At 46.6% G+C, this 17382-nt stretch overlaps 1 protein-coding gene across 1 annotated transcript in view; it reads left to right on the top strand.

Moving 5' to 3' along the window:
• Nucleotides 1-17382, top strand: part of LOC124556567 (dual specificity protein phosphatase MPK-4) — a 134817-nt gene that overhangs the window by 37893 nt on the left and 79542 nt on the right. Inside the window, exon 4 of the mRNA XM_047130522.1 lies at nucleotides 5060-5156. Coding sequence (XP_046986478.1) covers nucleotides 5060-5156 — 97 coding nt within the window. The remainder of the gene's footprint in view (nucleotides 1-5059; nucleotides 5157-17382) is intronic.

The following is a 17382-nucleotide window of genomic DNA, read 5'->3' as shown; positions in this document are numbered from 1 at the left end:
TTCAGATTGGACACAATTGAAGTTAAGTACTCAATTGGTTCCTGTAATAAAGTGTATTTTAACGAAGTGTGCGTTTTGTGTAGTAGTGAGAGGCAACTGGCCACCCACCTATCATACCATCCTCTCCTCATCCAGCCAGGAACACAAAACATTACAAGAAAGCATGGCTACAACGGATTGGTATAGAGTCGAAGTGGCATGGAATGATGTACTTCAGAATACTGCTCACTGTGTCCATGACATTTGATAAGCCACACTTTCCTGCCCAGGTTGTGCTAAGTGGCAAACACTTATGAGAAATCAGCATTCAATTGCTGGGTGTGTTATGACCTTAGGAAACCCGGATTTCCTGAGTTGGGGACTAGTGAGTGCCTTCAGTCCTTTGGCACTGTAAGCACTGACCATGCTTCGGCAATCACTGTGTGGCAAGCCAGTGGAACGTTGTCACAGGGAATGGGGATCTTGGCTTAACCGCCCAGATTGCGAATTGAGGAGATGGTAAAAGCCTCAAAAAGTAGTAGTAGAAGAAGAAGAAGAAGAAGAAGAAGCAGCTGCTGTCAGTCTCAAAGTGTGCTACAGACCAATCATATATGTGTGGCTGTTGAGGTGAACAGTCATTACCAGTCAACCTCTGAGGAACCTGCCACACCTCAATTTTAGAAGGCTTACCTAGACAAGCAGGGCACTGTCTGGGCAGACCTTTTTTCCCTAGCTGCACTTGGGACTAAGATGGAATCCCCAATTTTGTCTCTTTCAGATCCTAGCAGAATGGGTGTAGCTAGTGGGTGCCAACACCAGCTGAGAGAGCTTGTGTTGCCAGTTCTCCTGATACAAGAGTTAATTCAAAGAGCTTTGTTTCTAGTAACAGAACACGTGCTGCTAGTTAGAATGTGTTTTTAATAGTTAAAAGTGAAGAGGACAGCTGTGTACATTCAAAAGGATTTAGAGGGCATTGCTGACACTTCAAAATCTGTGAAGCATTTTTCAAATGGGATACTGTTGGTCAAAATTTGTAGTTCCCAACAAGCAACAAATCTCCAGAAAGGAAAGTTCGTCTGGGAATTTGTGATCAAAACAGAACTACTTGACATATTGAACTACAGCAAACGTTTTATGTCTTGTTGAAAACTTGTAGATATCCCCAAAGAAGAATTGAAAGATGAGTGGGCCCAAGAAGGCATCACTGACGTACAAAATATAATGAAAATGACTGATGTCGATCTGTTCAAATTGCACTCCTTTATTCTTATATTCAATAGCAGGAAACTTCCAGGGCATATCAAGGCAGGTTTCCTTCATTTACACATGTGATCTTATCTCCCCAACCCAGTGCACTGTTGTAAATGGCAGCACTTTGGGCACATCACACTTGCATGTAAGAGAAGCCATTTATGGCAAATGTGGTAAAGCCACCCACAAATGAGTAATTTGTTCATCTCCTCCAAAGTATGCATGAGGGTTGTCCAGAAAGTGATGCACCACTTTTTTTTTTCTTCAACAATTGTTTATTGAACATAATGAGAATTACACACATGAAAGAATGGTGTTTTATCTACACACCCTATTTTTCCACCTAATCTCCATCCCATTCTGTGGCCTCCTTCCGCCATGAAACAAGGGCATACATGCCCTGTCGGTACCAACCCTTGTCCTGGTGGCAGAGCCAGTGCTTCACTGTGTGAATCACCTCATCATCATCCTTGAAATGTCTTCTCGAGTCATAATGCATCTGTCCCTGTGGGTGACATCATCAGCTGGCAGCAACATGTCAGGTGTGACAACCGTGGATGGTCTGCCCGACCGCTACAAATCATGGAGCTCTGCTGAACCGCCTTCTGACGATGTCACCCTCTGTGCCCAGCGTCTAAAAGTACTTCTGTCGACGGCAGATGCTCCACAGACTTTGCACAAGTGTTTGTGAATATTCTCCACAGTTTTCTTTCTCTGCAGTGAGAAATTCAATGACAGGACATTGCTTGTAATATCCATCACCTACAGATACCATTTTGAAACTGTCCTGCAGCTACGCTATCTATCAGAAGTGACGGAAACTTGGCGTGCTCACTCAGGAGACTTCAAATAATACACACATAATGTTTTGCTTTCGTAGCATTGTTTTCAACTGAGGAAAAAATGCGGTGCATTACTTTCTGGGCAACCCGTGTAAACTGCTCTGGGATCATCCTGTCTGGAGTAAGGACTGCTGCTTCTGTCTTGAAGAAAGGAAGATGCAGGAACTGATAACAATCAAGTGTTACCAGTATGGTCAGGCAAAAATGATCTTGAAGTCCATGCAGCCTCCCACAGTCACTACTTCTTTCACTTCAGTTCTTAAAAAGCCTATTCTGAAAGCTCATGCCTCTACACAAATGGTGGTTGATAGTGTCAAAGCATTTGTAAAAGTGCTGTTTTTGTGGAGCCCATAGCTCTCCCCAGAACATCAGAAAAGACCATGGTTGCCAACATGGCAGAGCTTCAGGCATGTTAAATGGCAAGCTTCAGTAAACAGACCAGCACTGTCACTATCATTGCCTCAGTCATTCCTACAAAACCTTCTTTGGCAGACAAGCGTCAGAAGAAGCCAGGTTCTATATCATCAGATCATACAGACCTCATTCTATTTGACGGTTCTCATGTTTCAGAGCCAGTGAAATATGAATGCCTGTGGCAACCATCTCACCCCAAGACAGCCTCCACCCTTTGCAGGCAGTGGAGAAACTGAAACTCGTAGCACAAGAACACCCCCTATGCTTCTGTATGCAAGGAACATGTTTTAAAGTTACTGAGGCCCCTGTGCTATGGGACTATACCCTCGATCCAAAGGATGACCTGACTGGGGAAAGGGACAAAGGAGTGTTTGCTGTGTTTGTCAATAGCACACACCACTCCTCTAGTCTCTCTCTCGTTACTGAGCAGTTACCATTGAAGTTCATTTGGGTCAACAGATTACTCTCTGCTCTCTGTATTTACCAGCACATGGAGCAATAGATTCTGAGGCTCTCAGAGATCTTATACAACAACTCCCATTTCTCCTTCTGGGAAACTGCAATGCCCATAATGTATTTTTAGAGCTCAAGATTTATAGTGTCTCATGATGTCACAAGAGCTTCGCATCCTCAACATAGGCAATCCTACTTATTTCAACACTGCTACTGGGCACCCTTAGCTGTAGACCTCTCACTCTCCTCCCCAGTCCTCGCGGATTCGGCCCAGTGGGAAGTCGGTGATGACCTTCATTTGAGTGGCCTCTTCCCACATTAGATTCACTTATCGAATGAAGCAATTCTTGAAAGGACACCACCATGATGGATGATCAGCAGAGCTATCTACACACTGTTCTGCCAGATGGCTGTGTTTGAACACAAAGGCAGCATCCAAGAATGGGTGGACCACATCACATCAGTGATCCACCATGCCGCTAATTTATCCATCCCAAATTCCTCAGGTCATCTTTGGAGTCAACCTGTACCTCGGTGGACAAATGAGTGCCACTCAGCAATCTGCATCAGACATATGGCTTTGTGATGGTTTAAATGCTGCCCAATGGCAGAAAACCACACAGCCTTTCGATTAGTACAAGCCAGGGCTCGACACATAATCAAGGAGGGCAAGAAAAGGTCATGAAAAGTATTCCTGAAATCTCTCAACTGCTCAAATTGTTTTATGAAAATATGGGAAGCCGTCAGGAGGAATTTTGGTAAACACTGTCAGTTACCTGTAGCAGTGGTGCTAAAACAAGGGTTGTCTCCAGACAGTTCCCAAATATATTGCCCAGACAATGGCATAGCATTTTGTGGTGATTACTCCCACTGCCAGCCAAGCTCCTGTGTTCCACTGTTCCCATGCCACCTTGGAGAGGAGTGAGTTGGACTTCAGGTCCAAGAATTCTTAGTCCTACAACTGCCTATTCTCCATGTAGAACTTGGATTCATCACAGTTGGAGGCTTGTGATACTTCATCCGGTCACGACAAAATCTGATGTAGTATGCTGCAGATCTTGAAAATGGCATCAAAGGAATACACTGTTTTTATTTGATATGGCAAACAGGCCAGTTTCTCAACTTATGGATGGAGGCAATTCTGATACCCCTCCTCAAACCAGCTCCATGTGTGCCATCCCCCCTACATGCTATCACCTCCCTGTTGAGGTACAGAATCGTGCATCAATGGGAAGTCTAGTGCCTGGAAGTGGCAGACAGTAAGCTGCATCTAGTGAAGTCTACAACACCGACTTCCAGCCGTGAAGATGGGATGAGGTCCTTCTCACCTGTCTCCACATAGAACACAGCCCTGTGACTAGTGAGACGATAGAAGGCTTCCAATGCGTGATGCTTGGAGCATACAGACCGTGACGCACCACATTTCAGTAGACTGTGTTTTATATTCAGACAAGAGGGCAGCAGCTCATTTGCTGATGCATTTGCCATCTGTTTTAATTGCAAATTAAAAAAAAAAATGCTACTACTTTTAAAGTTTTGTGAAATGTCCGAATTGTCCCCTAAAATTTTAGTTAGAAGTTTTTTAATGTATTATCAGGGTGGCTGGCTTATCCATGTTTGTTGTAAGTGATCAGCCAGTCACATATCCATGTATAATTATTTGAGCTTTCCTCTATCTTTCTTCTGTTTTAATTGGCAGTTTTCAAACATCTGCCCACATTTATGCTGTCTTAATACATGTGACCTAGTGTGAAATGTCCAGTGATTGTGAGTGAGAGTGAGAATGAAAGAGAATGCTTCTTTTTGTGTAAGACTTCTTAGTATTATGACACTTCAAGCAAATTTGTTCCTATTAATGTTTGTAAGGATACTAATGACCTCGCTGTTGAGCACCGGCCATTGTTCCTGGCAGATGTGACAGCTCTGTGTAGTGAATTACACACATGTATACCCACAAATGACATAGAAAATTAATAATGTATTCTTCCTGCTTTACTGGACGTGCACAATAAGTAAAATATTGTTATTTGCTGTCTTTCCTGGTGTTATAAATATTTATCTGTATTAATAATTTATTTCTTATATGTCATTGGATTTACTAAACTATGTGCGTATTTCAGTTACAGACAACCCCCGTGAAGATCTTTTGAGTTATTTTGAGGATACATTTGAATTTATCAAGGCTGGACAAGAGGATGGTGCAGTACTTGTTCATTGGTGAGTGTGCACTGTTATGTGCTTCAGTATTTTCTTATTTTCAGAATTCTTTGAGGGTGTATTTACTGGGACGGTTAGGACAGGTGAGAAGATGTTCCATATCCTGAGGTTTGCCACAATCACATCTGCTATTGTGAGCATCTATAATGTCCCACTTGATCAGTTTTGTTTTCACTAGTACTCTGCTCATTCTGATGCTGTTCATGCTCTTGTCCAAATCTTCAAGCTCAAGCTCTTGTCGCTGGGTATCTTCTGTAGTGCCAGGCAGTCATTTGAAAACTCGTTGAGTTCTTTGTCCATGAATCTCTTGTGGGATTTAAGTCTCCAAGGTTCACAGGAATCTCCAAATGGTGTGTCATTCATTGAGATTATGCTTAAATTTCTCAGCATGTTTGTAACCATATTTTCAGGAGTTGAGATTCATAAGTCCGGCTGCTTTGAATAGGTTATTTAGGAACGTGTGTTTCATGCAACCAGTTATTAGCTGACATGTTGCATTTGATCTTTTTGGCATGTACAGATCTCGACCACACCAGGCAAGCATATTCTGCGCTATGGAGAAGTACTGTGCCTGGGCTGGGATTCATAGTCCCTTTGGTCTAGGTCCCCATTTGCTGTTAGGCAGTTTTCTCAGTAAGTAATTTTTGGCTGCAACTTTGAAGGGTCTTCTTACTGTGATGTTTGTACATCAGAGGTTAGTGGCAGCAGTGAGTTCCTTCCGTGTCATCTTTTCAGATATAAATATTTATTTCTATTGTACCCAGGTATGATGGCTTATCTGTGTGTTCCAGGATGATGTCATTTCATGTTACAGTCAGCTTTCAATTTGCTTGTTTTGAGCGAAGGTGGAAGACCCTGATTTGTGTCTTTGCAGCATTAGATTTAAGGGTGTTTTTGTGGTAGTATACTGACGTGATGCTTAGAGCACATTCTGGGTTTTCTTCTACCACCCCAAAAATCTTCCATTTAGCTGTGATGACCAGATCGTCGGCATAAGGGAAGTGGGTCATGTAACTTGGTGTCAGTTGGTCATTGGTATACAGGCTGAATCAGAGGGGGCCCTGGACACATGCTTCGTGAGCCCTTTCTTCTGTTGTTGCCATTAGCTCTTTCTGCCCTCCAGTGTGACATAGAACATTCTATTTTTGCAGGAGTGATTCAGTGAATTTTACAAGCTGGTAAATCTTTGTTTGTCATACAGTTCTGTCATGAGCAACCTGTGGTTCACTGTGTTAGCTTTGGTCAACCAAGTCTAGTCTTATTATTTGTTTATTTTTCATATCCTTCCTCTATGTGTTCAGTAAGAGATAAGATTTGGCTGCTGCGATATTTTTCTAGTCTGAAACCAGCCTGTTGGCAGATGAGCCTTGGGTCCTAGATGCCTGCTGTGCAGTTCAGTATTAGTCAGTGATACATTCTCTCCCTCTCCCCCTCCCCCTTCCCTCTCCCCCCTCCCTCTCCCCCTCCCCCTTCCCTCTCCCCCCTCCCTCTCCCCCTCCCCTCTCCCCCTCCCCCTCCCTCTTCCCCCTCCCTCTCCCCCCTCCCCCTCCCCCTCCCCCTCTGCCTCTCCCCCTCTGCCTCTCCCCCTCTGCCTCTCCCCCTCTGCCTCTCCCCCTCTGCCTCTGCCCCTCTGCCTCTGCCCCTCCGCCTCTGCCCCTCCCCCTCTGCCCCTCCCACTCTGCCCCTCCCCCTCTGCCCCTCCCCCTCTGCCCCTCCCCCTCTGCCCATCCCCCTCTGCCCCTCCCCCTCTGCCCCTCCCGCTCTGCCCCTCCCCTCTCCCTCCCACCTCTCCCTCCCCTCCCCCTCTCCCTCCCCCCTCCCCCTATACCCCCCCTCTCCATCTCCCTCCCCCCTCCCTCTCCATCTCCCTCCCCCTCTACCTCTGCCTCCCCTCCCTCTCCCTTCCCCTTTTCATCCTCTCCCTCTCCATCCCCCTGCCCCTCTCCCTCCCACATGCCTCCCCCTGCCCCTCTCCCCCTGCCCCTCTCCCCCCCACATGCCTCCCCCTGCCCCTCTCCCCCCTGCCCCTCTCCCCCCTGCCCCTCTCCCCCCTGCCCCTCTCCCCCCTGCCCCTCTCCCCCCTGCCCCTCTCCCCCCCTGCCCCTCTCCCCCCCTGCCCCTCTCCCCCCCTGCCCCTCTCCCCCCCTGCCCCTCTCCCCCCCTGCCCCTCTCCCCCCCTGCCCCTCTCCCCTGCCCCTCTCCCCCCTGCCCCTCTCCCCCCCTGCCCCTCTCCCCCTGCCCCTCTCCCCCTGCCCCTCTCCGCCTCTACCCTCTCCCCCTCTCCCTTCCCCTCCCCCCTCCACCCTCCTCCTCTACCCCTCCCCCTATACCCTTCCCTCCCCTTCTCCATCTCCCCCTATACCCTTCCCTCCCCCTCTCCATCTCCCCCTATACCCTTCCCTCCCCCTCTCCATCTCCCTCCCCCTCTACCTCTGCCTCCCCTCCCTCTCTCTTCCCCTTTCCATCCCCTCCCTCTCCATCCCCCTGCCCCTCTCCCTCCCCCTCCCACCCACATGCCTCTCCCTCCCACATGCCTCCCCCTGCCCCTCTCCCCCCTGCCCCTCTCCCCCCTGCCCCTCTCCCCCCTGCCCCTCTCCCCCCTGCCCCTCTCCCCCCTGCCCCTCTCCCCCCTGCCCCTCTCCCCCCTGCCCCTCTCCCCCCTGCCCCTCTCCCCCCTGCCCCTCTCCCCCCTGCCCCTCTCCCCCCTGCCCCTCTCCCCCCTGCCCCTCTCCCCCCTGCCCCTCTCCACCATGCCCCTCTCCACCATGCCCCTCTCCACCATGCCCCTCTCCACCATGCCCCTCTACCCCTCCCCCACTTCCCCTCCCCCTCTTCCCCTCCCCCTCCCACATCTTTGGGACCTCGCATGTCTTGAGGCAGTGATTGATAAGGTCCAGGATCCATTGTTTGGCTGTTTTATCTGTTCCGCACAACGTTGTTGTCAATATCTGCTGCTTTTCCATTTTTCTTTGAGATTAGTTATAGGATGAATTCTTTTAAGGAAAATGGCTCTATGAAGTAGTTTGAATCTTGCTATAGGCATCTATTGATTTTGGACTTTTTTCATCCTTTGTTGGACTATCTAGTTAGGAGGAGTTGATGGGAGCTTGATCTGATGTTACTTTTGACATTTATTCCACTACTTGTGGATCACAGTTGAGCTTTTTTGACTAAGTTCCAGGCCATTGTGCTGCTGTTGGTCATGTCCCAGTACTTCCAGGGTCTCAGTCTGCTTCCTCTGTTGTGTCTCACTGAACATTTCCATTAGTGCAGTTCCATACAAGATAATATTTTCATCAAAAGGGTCTTGCTTGTATGTACAGTGCTTCATGTTTATTCAGGATATCTTTTGGTTCATCTGTGAGGCCTAAAATAAAATATTATCTGCAGCCTAACAGAGTATGTCTCTTGGAAGATATTGGGAGAATCTCTATGAACCTTTGTAGTTTCCCAGTTTTGAGCTGCGTTTCTTTATTTCTGCCTTGAAACCTTTCAGGTAGTCTACCTATTTGGCCTTTCTGAATGTTCAAATGTGTGTGTTAATTCCTAAGGGACCAAACTGCTGAGATCATTAGTCTGACCTTTCTAAAATCAAACCGTCTGCAGAATATTGTTTTTATGATTCTAATAGCAGCATATGTCTGGCTTACAATTAGCCTGTGTTGTGTTTTAGAGAGAGACTCGAATGCAGTTTTTAGACATTGGTTATGCACATTTGCTCTAATAAAGCAGCTGTCAGGGCTGTCATCACACTTCCATATTTTTCTGTTAAAGGAACAAATTAGAAATCCAATATTGTCATGTGGCAAAGAGGACTGCGGGCAATGGATGGAGATTAGGAACCATGTAAGGTCATGTAAGGTGTCCTCACCCAAATAGGTGGAATATTGGCAGAGTTGCAGCGCCATGACAATACGAGGTGCAGAAGATTCTAATGTGTGAGGGATATAAGATGCACCATGTAAGGCATCCTTTCCCAAATGGCCCTCACTTCAGAAAATTTGGACAGTGTGGAGGTCGCACCCTAAAAGGGGACCATAATGTATTAGGCTGAAAAGTGGTGGACTCCTTTTAGCTGCCTCTTTCAACATGTAGGAATACCTCAAGACTATTCTAATCCCCGAACCTGGAGGGGGATAGGGGGCTTTGTCACAGCATCACATAAGACTGCAATGCAATGGATGACAATGGCCACTTATTGGAACAGTGGGCTGAAACAATTTACTTACTGTTACATGACCCAAACTACACACCCAGTATCCAGCACGGTAGTCAGTCCTTCGTGGAGGGGTCATCGTGTACCCTCTTGGTCATAGCCCCCTGACTACACAGGGATCACACTGCTGATCCCTGAGATGTAAACTCCCCACATATGCCAAGGAGTAGATGCCCATTGTCTTGGGTCGTTGGGACTCCCAGCAACAACCATCATGCCAGGGGGCCTTTGCTGTTGCTGGGTGGTGTTCGTGGCAAGAGCCCCTGGTCGGATTGGGTGTCATCAGGGCAGATACCGGCAATGAAACAGACGAAGTCATCTTTTGCTGGGGACCGAATGGCCCCTGCAGCCTCTAAAAAAGGGAAGGTTGAATGCAATGCTGCTGTGTGTGACCCTAAATTGTTCCCCTCCCAAGCTGCACCATGGGAGGAACGTAGGGCTACGGGAAGAAGAGAGCCATATTCACCTCATTATTTAGTGTGCAGCAGAACTGATGGGGACTCCTTTCTGGATACAAAACCTCTATTTTTTGTTGAACACCTGGAGGATAAGTTTGGAGTAGTAACAGTGCTGTCCAAAATGTGCAATGGGTCAGTCCTGTTTCAGACGGCACCCCAGCCCAGTCCTGGGTGTTACTCACCTGTGACCCGCTGGATGGTATCCCTGTTTCAGTCACTCCCCATAAAAGCCTCAACATGGCCCAGGGATTTATTTTTCATCGCGACCTTCAGTTGTGGTCCGATGACGAGCTTTGTGCCAATTTGGAATGATGGGGGTGTTCACTTTGTCCAGTGTGTCTATAGGGGGCCCAAAGAGAATAGGGTTGCCTCTGGTGCCTTCATCTTGGTCTTTGAGGGTGAATCGTAATCTGATAATGTCAAGGTGATGGTATAGCGATGTGACGTCAAACAATACGTCCCTCCTCTGTGCTGTGCTTTAAGTGCTGGAAGTTCAGGCACATGTCTTCCTGCTGCAATTCCAGTGCCACATGCTGAGACGTCAACTGCATATAAATACTCTATGTGCCCCTCGTCCCACCTGTGTGAACTATGGAGAGCACCACTCCCCCTGCTCACCGGGCTGCACGGTACTCCAAAATGAGTGGAAAATAAGGGAGTAAAGGACCCTGGACTGGCTGACCTACCTGGAGGCTAAACGGATATATGAACTGTTGCACCCCATTCGCTTGACATCTCCATGTGCTGCTGCTACATCGACGTCACCCGCACTGGCAACAGTAGTCCCCACGTCTCTGCCTCGTACAGTGGCCCCTCCAGGGTGCCTGAACACATCTGCTCCCTTGGTGGTTTGGGGGCACCTCTTCTTCTGTTGCTCCCAAAGCACCTACTTTGAGAGCAATACCCCTCCCAAATGCCAGGGCATCGGTCCCCTCACCCCAGCTGGGGAAGCAACAGATCCTCTGGCTCATATCCTTTGGGACTCTATTCCGAAGTCTCCCCCTGTGCAAAAGTGGACCAGCCAGTGGCTGAAGGATCCACAAGCTGTTGGTCGAAGGGCTTCATGGTCTTCATCTGTACCTGAAGCTACGTCCAAGAAGCCCTCCAGGCAAACCCAGAAAGAGCAGTAAGGGGGCAGACAGTCCAAGAAGAAGATAGGTAAGAAACTTGGAACTCCAGTGACCCCCATGCCACCACTCCTTAACAGTTCCACATCCGAGGAAAGTGGAGATTCTAGCATCTCCCAAGGACATAGATCCTGCCAATGCTTCAAACGCAGTGGTCCTGGATATCAGCACCCGACTGGTGGCGGCAGGTGACCCTGAGGCAAAAGCTACCTACTTGGTCCCTTCCTGCCTTCCCAGACGACAGACAGCGTCATCCTCCAGTGGAATTGCAGTGTTTTTTTTTCTCCCACCTGGCTGAGTTATGACACCTGTTACGCATTACACCTGCTTTTTGCATTGCTGTTCGGGAAACCTGGATTCCGGTAATGCAGATCTCGTCACGTTCTTTGAGATAGAAAAAAAAAAACCAGCTGGATTTCATTCACTAGTTCTTTGAACAGTTCCACCCCTTCCTCTGTCATGTGGGCCAATTTATGACGGCTCTCTGGGACCAAGGTCCATTTGCCAATTTCCGGCGTGACAGTAGCAGACGATGTCATCGTGGACCCTATTGCTATCTCTAACACTTTGGGCTCTCATTTTGCGGAAGTTTCGAGCTCTTCCCACTATCACCACTGCCATCGGAAACGATTGGAGGAGGCTTGGGTGATACCATTCTCTTCTCCGAATTGTGAGTGCTACAATGCCGCCTTTACCATGAGGGAGCTAGATCATGCTCTCAGTTCATCACTACTTAATGTAGTGGGGACTTACTGCCTGCTTAACTGAGCTTCCCCATCTCCATCAGCTTAAGGAAAAGTGCTGGTGGCATCTTAATATTATTCGATGCCTGAACCACACTGACTGGGGTGCTGATTGCCCTACACTGCTGCAGCTGTACAAGGCCCTTGTACTGTCCCGCCTTGACTATGGTAGCCTGGTGTATGGTTCAGCCTCGCACTCAGCATTGTGGCTGCTGTATCCTATACACCACTGTGGAGTTTGACTTGTGACGCGAGCTTTCCAAATGAGCCAAGTGAACAGCCTCCTCGTGGAAGCTGGCGTTCCTCCATTGCGGATCAGGTGACAACAACTGCTTGCAAATTATGCTGCCCACATCCATAGTTTGCCTTACCATCCAAATTACCATTGCCTTTTCCCTAGCACTGCAATCCATCTCCCGCAACCGTGTCCCAGATTGTGGGTTCCAATTGCAGTCTGCGTCCGGTCACTTCTTATTGCACTCGATACTTTCCTTCTACCACCTTTCCTACAGGTCATTGACATATGCCTGCATGGTCCATGCCTCAGCCACAGCATTGTTTGGACCTATCCCAAGGCCCAAAATGCTCACTTCCACCTGAGGCCTCCCACCAGCAATTTTTCTCTATTCTCAACGAGTTCTGGGGCTCAAAAATAGTCTTCACTGATGGCTCAATGGTCGACTGTCACGTTGGCTTTGCTTATGCTCACATTGGACATACCGAACAGCACTCCTTGCCAGATGGCTGCAGTGTTTTCACTGCAGATTGGTAGCCATCACATGAGCTGTTTAGCATATTCGCTCCTGCGCAGGTGAGTTCTTTGTCATCTGTAATGACTTCTTAAGCAGCCTACAAGCTCTCGACCAGTTCTTCCCTCGCCATACTTATGTAATAACTATCCAGGAGTCTCTTTATGCCCTCAGAAACAGTGGACATTCAGTGGCCTTCATTTGGAGCCCAGGACATGTTTAGATCCTGGGCAGTGAACTTGCTGACAGGCTGGCTAAGCAAGCTACCAGTAAACCAACTCTGGAGATCGGCCCACCGGAGACTTATCGCCAATCGGTCTTGTACTGTAATGTTTTCGGGATCTGGGATGGTGAATGGCGCACTCTCAATGCACCAAATAAACTACCTTTTGTCATGCAGACAACGAATGTGTGGTGCTAATCTGTGCAAGCCACTCGCAGGGACTCAGTTGTCCTATGCCAGCTCTGCAATGGCCATACTTAGCTGACTCGTGGTCGCCTCCGCTGTCGCAAGAACCTGCCTCAGTGTTGGTATGGTTCCCAATTGTCTGTCATCCACATATTGTTGGACTGCCCAACTTTAGCCACTCTGCAGTGGATTTTTAACCTTCCTGTCATACTGCCTAAGGTGTTGGGAGACAATGCCTCAATAGCTGATATAGTTTTACATTTTATTTACGAAGCGGGGTTTTCATCACACAATCTAATGATAGGCATCTGGCCTTCTCTCCCAGGCCTCTGCCCTATCTCCATTTTAACTCTTCCTCGCTCTTTCTGTGCAGTTTGTTCACATTGGTATTAGTCTTTTCCCTCTGTGTTCCTCTGCCCTTGTCTTTAATGCTGGAGATTTTAGTGTGTTGCAGAGTGGCTGGCTCATTTGTTTTTCTTCTTGTGTTCAGCCAGCCCAGGCTATGTGCTATGCTCTTTTAATACCTTCTCCCGTGTTTTTCCTTTTGATGCTTATTCTCCTATTTTGTCTTACCTCTTTCATTTTCTCTTTCAGTGTGTTTCCCAGTTAGTTTTCCGCCATTTTTACTTCTCAGACTCGTTTGGGGAATGATTTTACTCTGCAACCTGTTCGAATGTGAAAAAAGGGGCTGATGACCCTGTAGTTCGGTCCCTCTCTCTCCAATCCAACCAACCAAACAAGCTTCCTGTGTGGTTTTCTGTTATAGAAATTCTGTAGTAATGTCAGGCTTGAGCCTCTCTCCAAAGATTTTGTGTATAGACACTGAGGTGAATGTGCTGCATTCAGTTATTAATAGGTCAGTGTTGTTGCATTCGGTTTTGTTCATTGATGCTATGGCAGTATCAGGCTTTATGGAGATTGCGCTACCATATTTAGGGTGTAAAGTTTCTATACTTTAATGCATTCCCCCTATGTGTGGTTTTACTTCACCTTTGCCTTGGTGCGTTTCTAGCATGCACAGTATATCCCATTCATGTGTGTGGCAAAGTTTTGACAGTTTTACTTATTTATTTTTGGTGATTCCTTTGACTTTTATGCATTCAGTGATCAAGGTTGGCAGTGACAAGTGCCATTTGTCTCTCTCATTTCACTTCGTTTTCCAGATGTGGAAGAAGTGGGTGTTGCTTTAAATTGCAATCTTTCCAGGGGATGCAGACACCCTCTACTTGGAGAATACACACATGGAGGCTCCATCCTTGTCCCCCTGTGTCAGTGTAAGTAATAACAAGAAACACAAGGCTATGTATGTACAAGTTTCTTTTAAGAAGAAAAGAGTGAGAATTACAAGTGGACCAGGAAACACTGATCGAGAGAACCGTGAAGGACTGTTGTTGTTGTTGTCTTCAGTCCTGAGACTGGTTTGATGCAGCTCTCGATGCTACTCTATCCTGTGCACGTTTCTTCAACTTCCAGCACTTACTGCAACCTACGTCCTTCTGAATCTGCTTAGAGTATTCATCTCTTGGTCTCCCTCTACGATTTTTACCCTCCACACTGCCCTCCAATGCTAAATTTGTGATCCCCTGATGCCTCAGAACATGTCCTACCAACCGATCCCTTCTTCTTGTCAAGTTGTGCCACAAACTCCTCTTCTCCCCAATTCTATTCAATACCACCTCATTAGTTATGTGACCTACCCATCTAATCTTCAGCATTCTTCTGTAGCACTACATTTCGAAAGCTTCTATTCTCTTCTTGTCCAAACTATTTATCATCCATGTTTCACTTCCATACATGGCTACACGCCATACAAATACTTTCAGAAACGACTTCCTGACACTTAAATCTATACTTGATGTTAACAAATTTCTCTTCTTCAGAAACGCTTTCCTTGCCATTGCCAGTCTACATTTTATATCCCCTCTACCACCACCATCATCAGTTATTTTGCTCCCCAAATAGCAGAAATCATTTACTACTTCAAGTGTCTCATTTCCTAATGTAATTGCCTGAGCATCACCCGAGTTAATTCGACTACTTTCCATTATCCTCGTTTTGCTTTTGTTGATGTTCATCTTATATCCTCCTTTCAAGACACTGTCCATTCCGTTCAACTGCTCTTCCAAGTCCTTTGCTGTCTCTGACAGAATTACAATGTCATCGGCGAACCTCAGTTTTAATTTCTTCTCCTTGGATTTTAATACCTACATCAATTTTTTCTTTTGTTTCCTTTACTGCTTGCTCAATATACAGATTGAATAACATTGGGGAGAGGCTACAACCCTGTCTCACTCCCTTCGCAACCACTGCTTCCCTTTCATGTCCCTCGACTCTTATAACTGTCATCTGGTTTCTGTACAAATTGTAAATAGCCTTTCGCTCCCTGTATTTTACTCCTGCCACCTTTAGAATTTGAAAGAGAGTATTCCAGTCAACATTGTCAAACGCTTTCTCTAAGTCTACAAATGCTAGAAACGTAGGTTTTCCTTTCCTTAATCTTTCTTCTAAGATAAGTCATAAGGTCAAGTTTGCTTAAAAAATTGCCAGATTGCTGTAAAAAAAAAAAAAAAAAAAAAACTGTAGGCATAACAATTAGTGTGTGTACACCGATAAGGTAGAAAGTTTGTGGTGCAAGCCTGCGACTGGACTATTGGCCTGACTCAGGTAGAGAGCAGCCTTTCTATTTGCCACAACACTGGGCAGGAGATGGGTGGCAGGCGCCTCTCCCTGGCTGCCTTTTATCCCCTGAAAGTATCCCCAGTACTCATTTTGACAGTAGGTTGAGCGAACCTGAGGCCGTTCTGGAGGGACTGGAATGAGGGAAAATCATTGCCCCTATCCAGGATTGAACCTGAGATCTCCAGTGCCTGAGCCTAGTGTTCTACTCACTAGATCACGACAGCCATGTCCACTGATATAGCTATGTAAATTTATGTTAGGTATGGTATGACTCAAAAAAAATACATAATTATATAAATACAATACTGCAAAGTCCTGGGTGGGATACAATGATGGATGGAGTAACAGTAACCACTTATTGTATAGTTTTGTTGTTGATTGGCGCATACACCAGGGTGAAATTTCCCACAGGTAGCTCATGACTCTTTTGTGAGTATGTGTGTGATAAGCAAAGGCCCTCAAACTATTGCAGCACCTGTTTCCTTCCCTGTGGTGCAGTCTGTCATTTGTTGACTATCCTTCCTTCCTGTGCTCTTTTTCTAATGGTAACAGCCTTTGATGTCAACGTCACTATTCCCTAGGTTTGGCTTTCCTTTACTTTATATCATCTTTTGGCTGAAGTAATTTTTGACTCCATTCTGGGTTGACCTTCATTTTCCAAATTTTTTCCTGTAGTGTGGACGGACTGGGGAAGAACACTGTAAACGGCACCTACTGCGCATGCTCTCTGATTTGCACTTTCAAGCCAATGGTGCAGCCAGTCTGAAGTAGTGGTTTTGTTATGTACCAGTTCAGTTGAGCATCCTGACAACACTGGCATCACACTGCATGAGCTGGTAGCTCCCCACACATGCCAAGAAGTGGATTCCCTTCGTACTGCGGCAGTGGCTATTATGCCAGATGACCCTTGCTGTGGCTGGATGACTCCTGTGGGGAGAACCCTTGAGCAGAGTAGCTGGCATAAGGCAGATGTTTTGTATATGAAACATATTAAATTACACCAAAACAATGGCTGTTCTGATGTGGCCGTCTCATCAGACAGGCATAGAAATTTCAGTATGGGTAGATGTAACCCTTCTACTTTTCTTACTCTGGGTACCCTAAAGGAAGAGGGGCAAACCAGACATATGGAAGCAATAGAATGTATCCAATACTTAGTGTGTACTGGAACTGGTGGGTATACTTTTACTACAACAAAGCCATTAATTTTTGTGGTACATGTTGAAGATAAATTTGTAGAAGTGAGAGTCACTGAGAACAATGCGCAATGGATCACTGTTGATTAGAGCCTCCTCTGTGTCGCAGTCTTCCGTTGTTCTGGCATATCAATGTCTGGGTGACATACAAGTGACCATTGTCCCCCACAAAACTTTGTATATGGTCTAAGGGATTATCTTCCACAAGGACCTTATGCCCCAAGCAGGTGCAGAGCTATGGGATAATCTTAAGTGGTGAGGCATACATTTTATCGGGCACATCTGAAAAAGTTCTAGGATAAGCGAACAGGAACAGGAGCCTTTATCTCAACCTTTGAATGGAATTTCTTCATGGAAAAAGTTAGTCATGGTGTAAAGGTGTGAAGTGAAACCTTATGTCCGATCACTCGTGAGGTGCTTTCGATGCTTACACTTTGGTTGTATGTCATGCCACTGCAGGGTGGACTCAAAATTCAGCAACTGTGAATGATCACTCCACAAAGGTAATTCTTGTGAACAACCACCTTCATGTGTCAGTTGCACAGAACACTGTCCTCCATGTTCACCAGTTTTCTGAGTCTTCAAGGAAAAAAAAAAAAAAAGAAATTACAAGAATATAAATCTATTGACCCCATCATATATTGAGGCA

The sequence above is a fragment of the Schistocerca americana genome, chromosome X (assembly GCF_021461395.2).
Source record: "Schistocerca americana isolate TAMUIC-IGC-003095 chromosome X, iqSchAmer2.1, whole genome shotgun sequence".
Taxonomy (NCBI): domain Eukaryota; kingdom Metazoa; phylum Arthropoda; class Insecta; order Orthoptera; family Acrididae; genus Schistocerca; species Schistocerca americana.
This window is presented reverse-complemented; position numbering and strand designations above follow the sequence as displayed.